The sequence below is a fragment of the Artibeus jamaicensis genome, unplaced genomic scaffold (assembly GCF_021234435.1).
Source record: "Artibeus jamaicensis isolate MK-2021 breed Jamaican fruit bat unplaced genomic scaffold, CSHL_Jam_final contig_2259, whole genome shotgun sequence".
Taxonomy (NCBI): Eukaryota; Metazoa; Chordata; class Mammalia; order Chiroptera; family Phyllostomidae; genus Artibeus; species Artibeus jamaicensis.
This window is the reverse complement of record NW_026521468.1, coordinates 5,701,511-5,719,245: the sequence shown is the minus strand read 5'-3', so window position 1 is coordinate 5,719,245 and position 17,735 is coordinate 5,701,511. Positions and strand designations below refer to the sequence as shown.

The window sequence follows — 17,735 nt, the reverse complement described above, 5'->3', positions numbered from 1 at the left end:
AGGAGCAAGCCACCAAGCAAAGAACGGCACCTGAGCTCACCTCCTGTCCCCGCCCCCCCAACTCCATCCCTTGGGGATGGCTGAGGTACAGTGAATTTGTCTGGGGCACGAGCACCAGGGACACCACTTCCCGGGTGGGGAGTGAGCATGCCCACTGGGCCTCGTGGGAGACGGGGGCTCTCTGAGGGTGAGGCCCTTTGAGTCCAGGAGGGATATGCTGGCGGGTCATGGAAGGAGATCAAGGATGGCGAGTCCCTGGCGTGCCCCTGACAGAACACCACAGGAAAACTCAATGTATCACTTTTATTTCCTGTTCATAAAGCCAGAGACAAGCAAATGTGAGCATATCCTAGGTGACAGCTACTTAGAACAGCTACAAACACCCCACCTCTCCTGGAAACAGGAAAACGTCTCCTCTCCCTCTTTTAACTCTGAGAATCAACTTTTCTCCAAAACATTTTAAACCCAAAGAGACCAGCAGGGGGCACCCTTTCCCACAGAGTCGGGCTCTGCTGGGCAGTGTTCTGCTCTCCGAGACCTGTTGCCCCAGTGCCAGGAGACACCGCCTCCAACATACCCTTCATACACAGAGCTTCTGTACCCCCATCTTGAAACGGCACCATCGAACCCAACGAACAACACAGGAACTTGCTAACTTGTCAACAGGACTAACCCAAACTCAGCTCCCTGGTGGCTGATGCCAAATTCCTTAGAGCTCTGCGCTCTCCCCAGATGTGTTTTCTTTCTTGGAAAGCTGGTGAGGAGGCGGCTAGGGAAGCAGCTGGGGGGAGGCTCGAGGGTGGTGGCCTCACACGCTCTCAGCGGCAAAAACGCTCCAGCACACACTGGTGGGGGGCCGGGGGGGTCTTGGTGGACAAGAAGTACGGATGCGCAAGGGCACCCTTGGCTGAGATCCGCTGGCTGGGGTCGTACTGCAGCAGTTGCTGTGAAGGAAGGAGGGAGAGGAAAGAGATTGAGCCTGGGTGTGGCCAGAGCAGGGAGAGGAATTACCTTCCCAGGTGAATCCCGTCTGGAGGCCCCGAGCCCCAGAGTGTTGGCTTCAGGCCCAGAATTGCACAAAGCCACCGCCTCCCAGCCCAGGAGCCAGTTCTGGACACTCCTGGGACGTGGAGACTAGGACTTAGCTCTGGCCCAGCCCTGCTGAGTCACTGGGTCTGCTGCAGGCTCCCAAGGCCAAGTCAGTCGCTCCCTTCCTCACTGAGGTTTCAGGCCCGGGCCAACCTTGAGTTGAGACAGACTTTTCTCTGTGTAGGGGCCAAACCTGCCGGGCAGCACACTTGTAGGCGGGGTCCCAGCCAGGCTGTGGAGAGACCCCCCCACCTCCAACTGGCCAGGGCAGAGTCCTGGAAGCCTTGCTTGGGAATCTGTGCTGCCCTGCTCACTGGGCTGGCAAACACACACAGGGGGCTGAAAAGGAGGGCCCACAGCCTGAAGACGAAGGCACTGCCCAGCCAACCTCTGACCAATACCAAATTAAAGGGAGAAACGTGCCTCCGAGTCTTTGGGGGCAGCCTGGTCTGAGCCAGCCCAAGGGATCAAGGTGGGGCAACAGGAGTGAGCAAGGACTGTGGCCCAGGACTGGCCTCTTGTGACAGCGACCACTGTGGAAGGCGCTGTGGGGAAATACTGACGCAGGAGCAGTTGTCCTTGCCTGGAAAAGCTTACAGTTTAGACAGGGTAATAATGACAGCAGAGAAAATTACCCAAAACACACAGCAACTTAGGAAAAAAGGGCAAGAGTCACAGCACAGGGCTAACTGGAACAGAGAAGGTTTAACAGGGAGGGTGAACTCGGGACTTATGTCGGGCGAGGTCTCCAGGCAGAACCACCAGTAGGCGCAGGGACAGGAATGAGCCGGCTGTGCACAGCGGTCAAAGAAGAGACCAGCTTGGACCCAGAAGGAGCCAGGGTTACAGAAGACACTGGCTAACAAAAGGGACGCTCCTGGTGGGAGCAGCAGCGGGAGCCAGGCGGCCCTTCTTGCCCTGGCCGGCCGCCTGCCTGAACCTACCGTGAGCAGGTCCTTGCCCTCTGGATCCAGATTGGGCACAATGTCCTCCAGCCCCTTCTTGGTCCACTTGGGAAAGCTTCCCTTATAGTCGGGCAGCTGGGTGACTCCCGGCCACATGGCTTCACTGGGGGTCCCCAGGGTCCGAAAGATGCGAAAGAGCTGGTCAATCTCAGAGTCACCAGGAAACAGAGCTTTGCAGGTCATCTGGAGTGGGGAAGAGGTGTGGGGACCCCTCCATCATCACTGGGAATCCAATTCCATATAAGAGGACAGACCAGGGAGGCACCTTCGAGACCCGTCCCAGGGCTGTGCTAAGAACCCTGGTCTTCCGGGACTCAGGCCCAATTCCTCAGTCCTTCGGCCAGCCCCTTAATTCCCCTCTAACAGGTGAATCACAGCCCCCTGCCCCACCTCAGCAGGACCCTCCCTGGGGCCGTGTGTGTCCCTCTATCTACCATCTCTGCAAAGATGCAGCCGATGCTCCAGATGTCGACAGCTGTTGAATAGAACTTGCTGCCCAAGAGGATCTCGGGAGCACGATACCAGAGTGTCACCACCTGTGGGGGATGAGGAAACAGCATCACTCAGGGTAGCTGAGGACACAGGTGACTTCACTTCATCTGCCCTTCTCTCCTCTCTGTCCCATGGCACCTCGTGGGTGTAGGTGCGTAGTGGCACCCCGAAGGCTCGGGCCAGTCCGAAGTCTGCTAGTTTGATAGCGCCCAGCTCATTGATGAGCAGATTCTGGGGCTTCAGGTCCCGGTGGATGACCCGGTGCGAGTGGCAGAAGCTCACCCCCTGCAGCAGCTGGAAGAGGTAACTCTGCAACAACCAGGGAGAGAGGGGCTGGCTGAGCAGTGGGAGGACGGGCCGGCCCGCAGGGCATCCTCCCTGTGCTCCCCTCGGTACCTTGACCAAGTGCAGGGGGAGCTCAGAGACGGAGGTGGAGTCCATGAACTTCTTCAGGTCCTGGCTGAGGAACTCAAAGACCAGATACAGCTTCTTCTCGTTGTGCACCACGTCCAGCAGCCTGGCCGGGGACAGTGGTCAGGATGCAGCTCCCAGGGGACCTGGGACAGGCCTGGCTTCCCGCCTCCCTCCCCACCTCACCTGACGATGTTGGGGTGCTTAAGCTCTTTGAGCAGGGAGATCTCCCTGATGGCGGTGCTCGGGACCCCCTCCGTCTCCCTGCGGGAAGGGAGGGTACAGCAGTGGAGGCAGGAAGCCAAGAAGGGTGCTTCTGCCCGGGGGGGGGGGGGGGGGGGGGGAGCCGCCCGTGCTCCGTGTTCCCTCAGGATGGCCCATCCCTCGGCGCCGGGCCCCTCAGACCACACTCATCCCCACCGGGGCCCCGGGCAGAGCCTGGGAGGCGTGAGGACCCGCGAAGGCCGCACCTCTGTGGCCACCCGGGTGTAACTGGGCAGAGTTCGGTAAACGAGCTGCATGGGAAACCCTGAGAAGAGAGGTGGCCGGGTGGCCGGGGTGTCCCAGGGGCCGGCCCGCACTCACAGATCCAGCCGGATCTTCTTCAGGGCCACGAGCTGCCCCGTCTCCTTGTTCTTGGCCTTATACACCACCCCGTAGGTGCCCTCTCCGATCTTCTCCACCTTCTGGAACACGTCCATGTCCGCCGCGCCGCCGGGAAACAGACGGCGCTCCGGCCCCGCCCCGCCCTGCGCAGCCCCCAGGCCCCGCCCCCGGGCCCCCCGCCTGCAGCCGGACAGCCCGCGGCTGCAAGGTCCCTACGGGATGCAGAAGAGCCCCAACTTCTCGGGCTCAGCCCGCCTCTGCGCTCCAGCCGGGCTCGGGGCCCACAGCTGCCCAGAGGGGCTGCCCGAGGGGGGCGGCGGCGCCACCCAGTCCAGGGTCAGCAGGGGCTTCCGGAGCCACGGACCGGCCACAGGCCGCGAGGGCGTCGGCCTCCCCCGAAGGCAGAACCTCGGCTGCGTCGGGCGCCCCGTGTGCGGGACCCCCACCGGGACACTCGGCGCGCCGACCCTCTCCCCTCAGGCCCGGCCGAGAATTCACCAGAAACCCCGCGCTGCGGGGGGGCCGGCGCGCGGCCGCCCGCTCCACGGCTCCCCCTCCCGGCCGCGGCGGGCGCTGCACCACGTGCGCACACGGCGAGGTCTCGCTGGGCCTTTATTCCGAGGACCTTCTGGAACCCTCCCCGACTCCCACGAGGCCCGCAGTCCGCAGTGCCCGGGGCTCGGCCTCCGGCGCTCTCCTGGGGGAGTGGCGTCAGGCTCCGGGGAACGGCCACCACGGGGTAAGTGCCTGTGTCTTCTGTCTTCTCCGCCGCAGCTGTGGCCTCTCCGGTGTTCCCAGGCACAGGGCGGAGCAGCATCCCCAGAAGCGTCCAGTTGCTACGGGCGGCTGTCCCTCTCCCGCTGGTACGCCCTCTGCTCTCCGATGGCTTGTTCTAACAGCGCGAGATTCATACCTTCCACGCAGGTCAGCACTCGCGCCTTCACCACAGGACCACTGTCTGAAAGACACAAACAGTAAGGCGCTAGCTCCCCGCCCCCACCTCAGTTCCTTTGATCGCGCAAGGATACGTTTATTGATTTGGGGTGGGGGGAGAAACATCAATCGGTTGTCTCCTGTGAGCACCTGGCGGGGGATCGAACCCGCAACGTTTCAGTGGGGCACGGGATAATGCTTTAAATGGCAGAGCCACCAGACCAGAGCTCAGTCCTGCGTTTTGACGGGATGAGTCTGGCAAAGCACGTGTGGCGCTGGCAGTTTGTCTACTTGGCCCGCCATGAACTACAGGCGCGAGTCTGGAGCTTAGGGGGTAGCCTGAGAATTACGCTTCTCCAGGGAGAAGGGCCAGAGAGACGTGCCTTTCACTTCCCCCCTCCTCATCTTGATTCCTGCTACTCTTCTCTGTTGGCCCAAGTGCCTGAGGTTGAGCAGGGGTCTCAGTCGCCATCCGTTTTCCATTTGTAAGGGAAGGGCGTCCTGGGACCTTCTGGCAGTGGAAACCAAGGCAGAGAAACCGCCCAATTTAATTAATCCAAGGGGGAGAGTTTGGCCTCACGAGGGCAAGTCATCCAACCCCGGACGAAGGGCTCAGGGGGCTTCTAGCAGATGCTGTGGTGACCTGATGGAAAGGTGTGTCAATGTGCAAGTGGCACCAAACAAAGGACATCTGAGGTTTGCCCTGATCTGTTCTTCTGTGGAAGGAGAGAGACCACACATTAACCTGACCACCTCAGGGGCAGCCTGCGAGGCAGCCTTACGAACTCAGAGCCCTAAAGCAGCCGCAAAGGACCGTCTGAAATGAAAACTCAGGAACTATCAGCGTTCGTGGCCAGTCCTAGGCCGGTATTTTTCCTTAATGAAGGTTCATCTTTACCTTGACTGAGCCTATTTTCTTTCTGCGTCTATGATAACACACCTTTGCAACGTCCAGGTAGCTGTCCTTCACCCCACCAGACTGAGACCACAGACCCCCCCCTCACTGTTGTTATCACGTTCATTGTTGCTTGTTGACTCCCCTTTCTCCACCTGCCTAGAAGGAGGTGTCTATCACTTGACCTTTTACCCACTCCCAGAGCCCCGCCCACGCCTTGCCCCCTCCCCTCCCTAACCCATCATCAGTGGATTCTCCTGACCCCCTTCAGTCTGGCCCTTCCTAATGTGCAAAACAAGGCACTGCCTGCCGTTCTCAGGCCATCTCTCAGCCCGTTGAGATTATGCTTGCTAGCAGCAGTCGTCGCTTTGGCTCAAACTCACAAAAATTCTCTGTGGGTTTGAATGTTTCTTACATGGACGCTGCTGCTGCTTTTTTTTTTCACTCACGTTCTCGCTGCTCTCTGGGCAGATCCGTGACTACACTCAACGTTCTAGGATGTTCTCCTGTCCCGCTGGGACACAGTTTAGGGAGATAGAAGCATTCCGGTTAGACCAAGTCCATGCCCGGCTTTCCTCGTCGTCCATGCCACTTTGTTGACTTAACACGGCCTGGGCAGAGTACTGGACTGTGGGGACTCCAGCCTTCAACACGGGAGGATTAGGTTCAGACATGTTTGTTTGAAACATAAAGTCACCTGTGTGTCACTGCTGAGCTGATCAGGAGGACAGGCCTTTTAGGACACTTGATTGCGGAGGGAAGGAGGGTGCTGGCTCGGTGGGCAGAGAGCACAGAGCACAGTGTTCTTCTTACTGGGGCAGGGAGGCTAGCGGGGGGTGGGGGGGAACAAAGGCTTCGTGCTGTGCCCCTCCCTGTCTTGGCTAGAGCGTCACAGATGCCATCTTCACTGAGCACCTGTTCCCCTGCCACCCCCTCCTCAATTTCTTGGAATTCAGAGGATCGAAAACACTCTGAGCCACCTGGGAAGTCACCCACCAGCGTCCGAAGCCCATGTTTAATAAAAACCTTCCACCCAGGCTCATGGGCACGTCTTGTCCTCCGAGGTCACCTGCTCTCATGTCTCAAATGCGTCCTGTCGCTTTAATAAATTCACGGTGCTTCACCAAACCTTCCTGTCATGCTCTTGAATTCCTTCCCGTTCCGTGACAAGGACCTGGACTGAGCTGAGGCCTCCCTTGGCCTCCCTGGGTGTTGCCTTGTATCAGCTACCATCATTATTATCTTAAAATGGAAGAGGCTCCAGTGCTTTATGCGCTGAGCAGGAGGAACAGGTGGTAACAGGTGAAGGGCTCGTCTGAGAGAGCAGAGTCCCCGCGGAGGGCAGGCCATGGCTCGGAGTCACACTACGGGTACGGGGCACCTCTGGCGGCAGGGACCCTTCTCCATCCCAGACTAGGGCAGGGGAGCTGCTGACGTGCGCGGACGCATACAAAAGGAGGATGCACCGCTGCTGCGGCCCCAGTCGGCCCTGGGATGTAGGAGGTGAGGCAGTTCGTAGGAAGGAACAGGGAGGTGAGCCAGTAGGGTCTTGCAATAACAGGTGAGTGCCCGATAGCCGTGTGGATGGCAGGCCTGGGGTAGACGGGGACAGGTGGGAGGGTCTCTACGCAGCATGGAGACCCCCAGGGAGATGACAGACCACTGTGCTAGGACACCAGGAGCTTTGTGAACTTTCTCCATCGACAGTCGGGTGGTGCCCGAGAGAGGGGAGGCTGGGGTTTAATCAGGCAGGAGTGAGGGAGGGCAGGGGCTTGAAACTTCTGCCAGGAACATCACTGAAATGATAGTGGGGTTCAGCTGGAGGGGAGGAGAGGGAAGATGGAAGAAGATGGAGGAGTCCCGAGTCCTCAGGGCAGAAGAGGGGACAGGCTGCAGCTGTTTCAGGGAGTGGAGTCGGGCTGCTCTGGGAGCAGCCATGGGTGTCAGAGGCAGAGGTGAGACAGGTCATACAGTGGCAGAACTGGTCGCCCGCAGAGGTGGAGCAGAAAGGTGTTCAATGACAAACTGGAGAAGCCGGCAGGATTCGGGCGCCACCTCTGTGGGGTGTGGGGCTTGGGAAGTTGATGAGGTCTCCACAAGGACAGGCACGGGGGCGGGTGGGAGGGGGGCGGTGTGGGGGGAGGAACTGTGGGCCTGGGATGAGGGCAGGTTTCAGGCAGGTCCCAGCAAAGGCAAAAACACACAAAGGAGGCTCAAAGATATAAGAGTGAAGGTCCCAGAGGACAGAACAGGAGGACCCTCGGAGGAAACAGCAGTGCCGTGGAACAAACCAGAAAGGGTGGCATGTCTGGGGTTTATGGCGAGAGTTCTAGGCCAGCCCCGTGCCCTAGGCAAGTCACCTCCAGCCTGGGAATTCTATTAGGCACCCCGGAGAAGAGTGGGGAGAGGCTGCACCCTGATACTTTAGCACCTGGACAAGAAGGGCCTTTGGATGGTGCCCAAAGGTGACACAGCCAGCAAGTTTCAACACAGAGCTGGCATTTCTTCATCGCATCTATCTCTTCATTCTTGGTGTCAACACTTCAGACAGGTGACTGGGCGGCACCACCATCCCATCACGGGCGTGGCTGCTGTCTGGTTGACCTTCACGTCCCCACAGGAGTTGGGACCTGACCCGGGAGCCAGCCACATGTGCCCCCTCTGCCCCTGCCTCCTCACTGTCACCTTTCCTTGTGCCAGTTGCAAATGATGAGCACGTATGGCTTTTAGAAACTTGGGGATCCTTTTTTTAAGGAAAAAAAAAAAAGATTCAAATGTAATCGATAAACTAGCCAGAGCTTGGAAGAAAGCTGCCTGGTGTGAGGAGGGACTGTTTAGGTTCAGGTTTCCCATTTTGGCCAGAACACTTCAGAGCGGCACTGTGTGCCGTCCCGTGGGGGTGTCCCACCGCAGACTGGTTGCCTGCCTGGTCGCCAGCTGGATGGACCGGGCAGGCCCGGGCACTGGCGGGTCTCTGCCGGGGCTTCCTCCTAGTGAGTAGTAGCTGGTGATACTGGCCGTTGCTTGGATTTGGTCTTTCACCAAAGGCTTTGAAAGAGGTGACTTTCAAATTCAATGCTCTCTCCCTCATTTAGTCACTGTGATTCTTTTCTAAAGAACTTTCCCTCCTCAGTCATTTGGTTTCCCTCAAATACAATCCAAACAGAAAAAGGCAGGAGAAATGCACGGGAAGGAGGCAGCAGGTGTACGTAAGGCAACCAGGAGGAGGGAATAAGGAAGTCCCAGATTCCAGTCAATTCCAGCAAACTCTATACAACAGATGACTATGTTTTCCAAGAACGGCATTTTAAAAAAGAGAGAGAGAGAGAAAGGCAGACAGAACCGTTAGCGATGAACAGAGAATGGAGATACGTGACCCAAATGTGATGTGTGGACTTCAGGACCCTGATCTATCAAAGCCAACTGTAAAAACTCACCCTTCTTCCCTTTCTTTTTTAAGGCAACTGGGGGACCGTAAACATGAACAAGGTATTAGAACATAGGAAGAAGTAGCTATTAATTTTGTTGGGCGTGACTGTGGAGGTGTTAGAGATTTCCAGTGAGCTGTTTATGAGTAAAATGTGACAATGTCTTATATTTGCATTAAAACACACCAGCGAGATAAATGCAGGCGTAGACACCGAACAGTGGAGTGTGCGTCATGCTGAACCGGGGGATGGTGCATGGACATGATTTCTACCCCTTCCACAACAGTATGTGTTTGAGATTAAAACATTAAATCTAAAGAGCCACATGGGTCAAATTTATACCGTAAAGTTTTTTCCATTTTTCTTCCTACAAATGATTCTAAATGTCTATTCCAGGTCCCACCTTGTCCTGCCTGCTGTCCCATCTTTGTCTCATCCCTTCCCTGTACTAGCAGTCGGCCTCAGGGGTGCAGACCCCAGGCGGTCAGAGCTCCCGGGACTGGACGGAGGGCAGGGTGGGGAAGCCCCGGAGGGACCGGGCCCCAAAGAGGGCACCGGCCGTCCTTCCCGTGTAGGCCCTTGTGCTCGTTCCTCCTCCCGGTGCCTGCCAAGCCCGTGTCAAGGGCAGGAACTCCGTGAATGCCAAGGCGTAAGCCTGAATGGAGGTGAACTTGTATTAAGTCAAATATGATGAAAGGGAGCACCACCTAACTACTTTTTTCCCAGTGCATTTCACCCAGAGGTAAAAAATCACTGCGACTTCTGGAAAGGAAGTTGGTGATACAAATCGAGAACCATAAACGGTCACGTGTTTTAAATAGCAGTTCTACTTTTAGGAAACTGCCCTAAAGGAATAATCAGAAGATAGCAAAGTTTAGTGTATGAGGATATGAACTGAAATATTTTAAATCTATATATCTAGATATATAGATTTAAATAAAATTTTCCCCCTTCTGGCTATAAAAGCAATACATTTTCACTGTAAAACGTATAAAGAATCCCACAATCCTACCACCCAGAAACAACTATTAATATTTGGGGAAATAATGTTTTAAAATTTTATGTGTGAAATGTAAAAAAACTTGTATTTATGTAAAAATATATTAAGCAAAAATGGAATCACATGATACATATTGTTGTTTTCTAAGCTTTTTCTTAATAACTTATTGTGAAACTCTTTTCACTTCAACTAATAGAAATTTAAAATGTCCTTTTCGATGGCTGCATAATATCCCGCTGACTGAATTTACTGTAACTCCTTTAACCAATAATCAACGTATAGTGCATCTATAAAAGCAGAAAATGGAAACAATATAAGTTTCCAATGGCTGTATGAATTAGAACACACATCTAGTCTATAAAATATCATATGGCCATGAAACACTCTATCTAGAAAAGTTCTGAAGACATGAGAAGATGCTTATGATACAGCGTTGAGCCCAAACAGCCCCATCCAACACCGTGTAACATGAACCACATGGAGGGAAAATGGCACAGGGACCGCCAGACAAGAGGCAAAGAATGTGAGTGCTTGGGGTTCCCTCCCTCCCTCCCTCCCTCCCTCCCTCCCTCCTTCCCTCCCTCTCTGATTCGGAGAGTACATTTATTAGGCTGGGGACAGTGAAATGAGCAAGGGCGACAGGAGCCTCGGCCAGGCTGCTCTGTCTAACAAGGTTACCGGAAAGAAACGGGGCAGCTTGGGTTCACCAGAAAGTCAGAGAAAAGGCGCGTTGGAGACGGTTCAGGGGATCAGCCCAGGACAAGTCACTGCTGCCCACTGCTCCCCTGGCTGCAAGTCTCTTGGGGACCCTTATAGTTTAGGAGATGCGGGCCTGAGAGAGAGGAAGGGGGCGGGCGTGCTTCCGGGAGGGAGAGCCCCGAGGACCTGGGTGTTAGCGAGCAGCCTTCAGCTCTCAATGCCAGAGACCCTTCCCGGTTGCTTTCACTGCTTGCACATGTTCCAGCTCTCTCACCCCCACTTCCGGGACGGCCACTTCCGCCCCAGCCTCTCTGGGCCTTGGTTTTCTCACCTACCAACTAACTGGCAAGAGTGAGAGTCAGAGTAAGAGCTGGTGGGCAGTTTCAAAAACCCCGTACCCGGCCTGGACACTGGAGGCCTTCAGAAATTAATGGTTTCTCTCCACTTTCTCAATTCCCTGTGGCAGATTGGCTCCGAGCCCCACCATCTGTTTCCTGTGAGTCCTTGAACTTGTGGGCTGACTTGGAAGAAATGTTAACCCTGGGGAAGAACTCCCATTGGGTCAGAAATCAGGCCCAGCCCTAACCAAGTCTCCACTTAGGAGCCAGAGTGAAAAAGTGGGTGCGAGGCCCCAGCTTACCCTTCTGGTGCTCGAGCTCCCCAAGGACCATGTACAGGGAGCCCACCTGGGCTTGGAATGGCTCCACCAGCTCGGTGCAGACAAGGATCTCGTGCTGCTCAGACCCACGCTGAGCCGTCAGGGTCACTCGAGACTGGGTCACGTCGTAGAGGCACAACCTGGCAGGTGGGGAAAATGCAATCATTTCTATCTGCAGACACAACCCCCACAACGCTCCCCAGGTTTGGGGAGGCCAGGAAATCCAAGGAAAGGTGGTCGGCCATACTTGGGTCAAAGTAAAAGCGGTGGCAACAAATCCGAAAAACTGTTTCCGTCTGGGGTGTTGCGGTCTAAGTCCCACGCATTAAGAGACACCTGTTCAGTGAGTCTTGACAAAAATGCACGCTTGGTGTGACCACCCCCCCAGTAAGATTTAGTACATTTCTGTTGCCCGCTAAGGTTCCCTTGTGTCCCTTTGAAGTCAGTCTCCCCATCTCCCACCCACGCTTTTGGAAAACTCTGTGAGTTTTCTTGCTCAATCACCTGATACAAATGAAATGATAACATGCGTTCTCTTGGGGCTGGCTGCTCTCACTCCTGACGCTGTTGGGTAAACCAGTACTTTGGTCTCTGCCATTGCACAGCAGTGCTCCACTGCATGGGGGGAGGAAATGGAACACCTTCTGTCGTTCAGCACCAGGGGCTGAGATGACTGTCCTTGCCCCGCTCGGGCACGTTAATATCCTTGTTGAAAATCAACACCGTTTGGTTAAGTAAACAGATTACAGTTACGGGTAAATAAGCTTGATAGATCTGTGCCGGGACACGAAATGGATCTATTTAAAGTGGTGATTCAGGTCCGACCATGAGGCATGGACCTAGGTCTGCCGCGTCTAAGTAAGTAAACGGCCCCATCTGGAAACGCAGCAGGATCACGTCTAGGTTGGAAGTTTCTACATGTATGTGCACACGTCTCCAAGGGAGTCCCCAGTGATTCCTTCCTCTGGGCACTTACATCCCTGGGCAGTCCCCGAACACCCTATCGGCAGTGACTGGTGTAGCCAACAGGGTCTCACAGAAATGACTCAGAGCCACTCCAAGGTTAGGTCACAGAAGGAAGGTGCTGTGGCTTTCCCTGTCTCTGTCGGATCACTCCTTAGAGGGGGAGCGGGCGTGTCCTGAGGATCCGCCCCGAGGAGAAACCTGCACTGGGAGGGCCTGAGACTTCCTGAGAAACTCGCCAAACAGGACCAGTTGCCCCGGGAGCAGACCCACAGGTCCAGGCCGGCCTTCCGTGTTGCCGCCCGGGGCGCCATCGTAGCTGCCGTCTCGCAAGTGAGTCTGCACCCGGACCACCCCCACTAGAGCACTCCCAAGTTCCTGACCTGTAACCACGAAATGCCAAGCTGCCCTTAATCATTTTAAGTCCCTAAATTTGGGGATAATTTGTTACACAGCAACACATGACTCATATCGCATACACATGCATGTGTATGTACACATACCCCCACTTCCACATGTGTACATACCTACACACGTGAAAAAGTCTGTGATCACTAAAGGTTAGCCGTGGTGGTTGAGCAGTGGGATCACAGGTGATTTCTGCTTGCTTTATGGATTGTCTACATTTGTTACAGTGATGGCATATGAAGTCTTTAGCATTTAAAAAATAATTAGACAAAATGATCAACTATTTTTAATCGTTTTGGGGGGGGGTCAGTTAACAGTCCCCCCCATCTGGTGAAGAAAGAACCGTCCGCACCTGCCGAACGTCCTCAGGGTGCCCCCGTCGGGTACCTGGCCGGCTCGGACCTCCCAGGGGAAGTGGTAGACCCCGGGCTCGGGCAGCGCCATCGGCTCCTGTCACTGAAGAGCCAGGGTGGATTTTTGAAGATTCCTGACAAAGCAAGCAGACCACAAGGTGGAGATTAGCAGACACTGGAGACCCGTAACAGCTGGAAGGCTAGTTCCAACGGGTGGGGGTTTAAAATGAAAAATATTGTTTTAATATTTTTGGAGACGGATGAAGGCGATCCTTAGTGAGATGCATATTGTTGCGGGGAGGTGACACCACTGGAAAGGTGAGTTTCTTTCCTGAAGACAAGAATCACGATTGTATGTTTACCACTCCACAATTAGATTAGATCACCGGTTTATTGTGAAAGGACAGAACTCGGGGAGAGCCAGATGGGAGGGATGCACAGGGCGCGTATGTGGGAAGGGCACATACTCGCTGAGGGCACTGCGCTCCCACACACCCCTGCACATTTCACCAACCGAGAAGCAACTCACAAATCTTTTAAAAGTTCCAATTCTCAGGCCCTGGCTGGTGTAGCTCAGTGGATTGAGCACGGGCCTGTGAACCAGACAATCGTGGTTTGATTCCCAGTCAGGGCACATGCCGGGGTTGCAGGCCGGTTCCCAGCAGGGGACACATGAAAGGCAACCACACATTGATGTTTCTCTCCCTCTCTCCTTCCCTTCCCCTCTAAAGATAAGTAAATAAAATCTTTAAAAAAAAGTTCCAATTCTCGGGAGGCCTATATTGCACAATCTTCAACATGAAATCTTGAGTTACATCCCATGATTTGAACTCTGGCCTCATGTGGGGTTTAGAAAGTTTCCATGTGATCTCAACTAAATTTTACAGTAAGCAAATAAAAGGATTACTTTCCTGTCTTTAAAAGTTTATGGGGGCGGGGAGAAGGTGGTGGAGGAGAGTGTGGGGGGCCATGTGGTGGACGGAGACTCGACGTGGGGCGGTGAACACACAACACAGTGTGCAGATGACATCTTGCAGGGTCGTACAGCGGACATCTGTGTCGTTTTGTTAACAGGTGTCACTCCATTAGATTCAATAAAAAGGAAAAAAAAAGTTTTCCCATCACCGGAGGAAAATGTATCAGAGAAGAACCACTCATGGATGCTTATACAAGTTGGTGACGCACAAGATATTTCTGCAACTCCCCGCACAACACTTATTAATTACAGAGAAAAATGGTCCACTTCTCCTTGAAGAAACTTAGCACACACAAGCTTTATGTACCTCCTGGATATGATGCACTGAGAGGTGAAGCTTTTAGCTTTCATTATAATTGACAAGCTTAAGTGACAATGCAGGTGGGAGGCTGCTGTCGACTGGAATACTTGACCCTAGGAGGTCGACAGCTGAGCCCTGGGCTCCAGGAAGGAAGTGTCTGTAATACTGATAGATACCAGGAAAATCACCCACAGGACTACAGTTCTTACCTGATGAACCTCTCCTTCTCCTTATAAAAAGGGTGGCCTGAAATGCGATGTTAAGACAGTTTGTAGGGTGCAAACCCTCCGTGTTCTCACTCGCTGGCCTCTGAATAGAGCGCCCATGCTGACTCAGTCCTTGTTCGTGGTGGCAGGCAGCACGAACACCGGCTTCCCCGGTTTCCCCTCTTCCCCAGTGAGGTCTTCCCTGCCCACCCCACCTAAAATAGCATCCTGCACTCTCCCCACCAATCACTGTCACCTCACCTTGGCTTATTTTCTTCATCGCAGCTTATTAAATAATAGAATTTCAAATAGTGATTTGCCTCCTGGTTCAATGTCCATGCCTCCCACTAGACTCTCAGCTCCACAAGATCAGGATTCACATGACTCCTCAGGGTATCCTGGGTCATATATAGCATCTGGGACGTTATATTAAGTATTTATTGAGTGAGTGAATGTATTCATGCAGAAGAGAGTGAAAACACAACTGTTTACTCCCACAGTCAACTTGGACAAAGCACACCTCCCTGCCTACGGTCTGCTGCCTTCACTGGCATTTTTTTTTTTTTTTTTTTTTTTACTCTTCCTAGACCATCCAGCCCAGGCAAATGGTTCAAACATCAACAGCCCGTTGGCCCACAGAGATTCTTTGAATTCTTTCCCTTTATTATTTCCACCAATTCTGGACTGTTGTACAGTTGTTCTTAACCAGTCCTAATCAAGACATCTGAACTGAAAGACCCGCCTGAACCCAAATTTCCAATTCTCGGAAAACTCAGACCTGCCCCCCTCCAAGACACTGCCAGAGCTCTGCCAAGCAGTGTCCTCCTTATCCAAGGAGACGGGAGCCCGGCTCTGTCTGTCCACAGGTTGTGCCGGTGATGTTCTGAGCCAGTTTCTAAAAATTATTTTTTGGGGTGGAGGATGGCAAAAGGGGGAAAATGGGGGAAACTGTAATAGAATAACAACAAAATGTTTTTAAAAATTAGTTAATTTTGCCCTGGCTGGTGTAGCTCGGTGGGTTGAGCACCAGCCTGCGAACCAAAGGGTCCCTGGTTCAATTTCCAGTCATGTGCCTGGGTTGTGGGCCAGATCCCCAGTAGGGGGCGCATGCCAGAGGCAATCACACACTGATGTTTCTCTCCCTTTCTCCATTACCTTTTCTCTAAAAATAAGTAAATAAAATTCTAATATTAGAATTTTAGAATAAATATTCAGAATATTTAAATATTCAGAATAATTTTATTTAGAATATTTAAGATATTTAGAATAATTTTAGAATAAATTCTAAAATATTAGAATTTATTATTAAATAAAAGCCTAATAAAATATTAGACTTTTGTTTATTTATTTTTTAGAGAGAGGAGAGGAGGGGATAGGTAGAGAGGGACAGAAACACTGATGGGGTGCCTCCCAAAAACACCCTGACCAGGGGACTGAACCTGTAATCCAGGCACCTGCCCTGACCAGGAATCAACCAGAGGCTTTTTTTCACTTTGCAGGACCATCGCCAACCAGCTAAGCCACACTGGTCTGAGCCTGAGCCGGCTGTTGACCAGGGGGATACAATGTTAATAGGGTAGCCAAACAACACAGTGTCAGAAATAGGGCCTCCCCCTCCGCATACTGGAGTTTGAGCAAGAGGCATTACCAGTGTCTTGTCTTTGCCTCCACTTCTTCCCCTCAAGGGAATTAGTTACCTCTGCCTTTCTTGCTCCCAAACTCCAGGGGCCTACTGCCTCTGTCACATTCTAGTAATTTGGGGGGAAAAAAAGTAATAATGGTCTTCTCTAGCCTTAAATGTTTGGTATTTTATTCATTGTGGATTTTTCCTGCATGAAGTTTGATTTTTTTTTTTTTAAGTCGCATTAAAACACTATTAACCTTGGTTAATTTTTTTGGCACTTCCTTAAATTTTTGTGTTGGAGGTGCATGCCTCACACCTCTTACTCTACTCCCAGGACTGGAAGGGACACAGAATTAAATGTATAGTTCTGGCGGGGGGGCGGGGGGGAGTTTCTCCGGACAGTACCCTCACCTTTAACTTCGTCCGTGAAAGGGTCTAAGCCAGCCCTGTTCTGTTCTCCAGCATCTGGGTCAACAAACCTTCCTAACGAGCACAGTCAGCCTCCAGAGGGCACACAGTCCTGTTAACGGTTCTGTAATCGGATGCCTCCTTGACTTTTCCCACCTCCACGTAATCATCTTTGTTTTCTCCCCAATTTCAAGTGCTGCAAAACGGTTACTGTCTGGAGCAGCTGAGGTCTTGCTTCCCCAAATACGGCGTCACTTTGACTCAAATGAACTCATATAAAAATTCCCTACAGGTTTGGCCATTCCTTACTATGACGACGGTTATTTTTTTAAGGGATTAAGTATGATTAAAGTTACAAAAGTAAATCAGGGAGATGTAAGTAAGGGGGATGGTATAGTGTGTTTTATTATAACGGGATGAAGTCAAAAACTAACGAAAAGGAACAAATAAAAGCATTTAAGTATTTCAATTAAAAAATTTTAGGAATCAAAACTAAGAGCACAACTAATTCACAGTGGCTGTTTCTGAAGATGGGGACCTTTTGTTTCTTTATTACAAATCCTCCTATACCAACCAGGTTTGTAAAATTTACAACTTTGATGACGACGAAGATAATTGGGAAAATGAAGGTATAAACACAGGGCTACGTCGGTCTCATTGTAAATCCTCGCCCACCCCATCAATCGGGGGGGAGCACCCAGCTCCAAGCCGCCCACGCTTCTGAGAGACGCCATTAGCTTAACAAAATATAACGGAAGCCTCTCCCCAGTGCTGCTTTCGTCGTCGTCCTTTCTTAATCTAATGTGGGAGTGTTTTACGAAATCCTAGGTCTTCCCCTAGCAAAGCGCACAGGTCTTCGAACCCCAGGACCTTGAGTCTCCCCTGATGCCCCCAACCTTTGAACCCCAATAGGGCGGCGGACCGGCGAGTCCAAGGCGCAGGCGCATTTTTCCTAATCGTTGTCCCGCCCCTTCCCAATCCCAGCCAACCGGTCTGGGCGTCCGGGCAGCCGGGCCGGGGCTTCCTTTTTCGGCCCCGTGTGACCACGTGACGAGGGAGAGGGAGACTTACCGGGAGCTCCTATCCGAGGAGGAGGTCTCCCCACACCTCGGGCCAAGTTCTTGAGCTGTTTCCAGAGACAGCTCCGCGCTGTGGGGCCCGGGGGTTTCGCCCTGGGGCTCCTCTGGCCGAGGGCTGGGGACTCCCGTTCTCAGCGGTCGGCCGGGACACAGCGACCTCGCGAGGCTGCCGCCACTTTTAAGGTCTTTCACTCGCGCACTAGCCGCGGCAAAGGAGAAGGGGCGGGCCGGGGGCGGGGCC

At 53.2% G+C, this 17,735-nt stretch overlaps 2 protein-coding genes across 2 annotated transcripts; both read right to left on the bottom strand.

Moving 5' to 3' along the window:
* Positions 1–289: 289 nt before the first annotated feature.
* Positions 290–4,067, bottom strand: CDK3 (cyclin dependent kinase 3). Its single transcript, XM_037157688.2, has 7 exons — positions 3,543–4,067; positions 3,144–3,221; positions 2,943–3,063; positions 2,685–2,855; positions 2,489–2,590; positions 2,034–2,237; positions 290–944 (listed from the first exon to the last, which is right to left on the bottom strand). The coding sequence occupies exons 1-7, from the start codon at positions 3,656–3,658 to the stop codon at positions 819–821; spliced, it is 918 nt and encodes a 305-aa protein (XP_037013583.2). The 5' UTR covers positions 3,659–4,067; the 3' UTR covers positions 290–818.
* A 95-nt stretch (positions 4,068–4,162) lies between these two features.
* Positions 4,163–17,685, bottom strand: TEN1 (TEN1 subunit of CST complex). Its single transcript, XM_037157689.2, has 4 exons — positions 17,487–17,685; positions 12,900–13,034; positions 11,159–11,316; positions 4,163–4,521 (listed from the first exon to the last, which is right to left on the bottom strand). The coding sequence occupies exons 2-4, from the start codon at positions 12,989–12,991 to the stop codon at positions 4,400–4,402; spliced, it is 372 nt and encodes a 123-aa protein (XP_037013584.1). The 5' UTR covers positions 12,992–13,034; positions 17,487–17,685; the 3' UTR covers positions 4,163–4,399.
* Between the last annotated feature and the right edge of the window lie 50 nt (positions 17,686–17,735).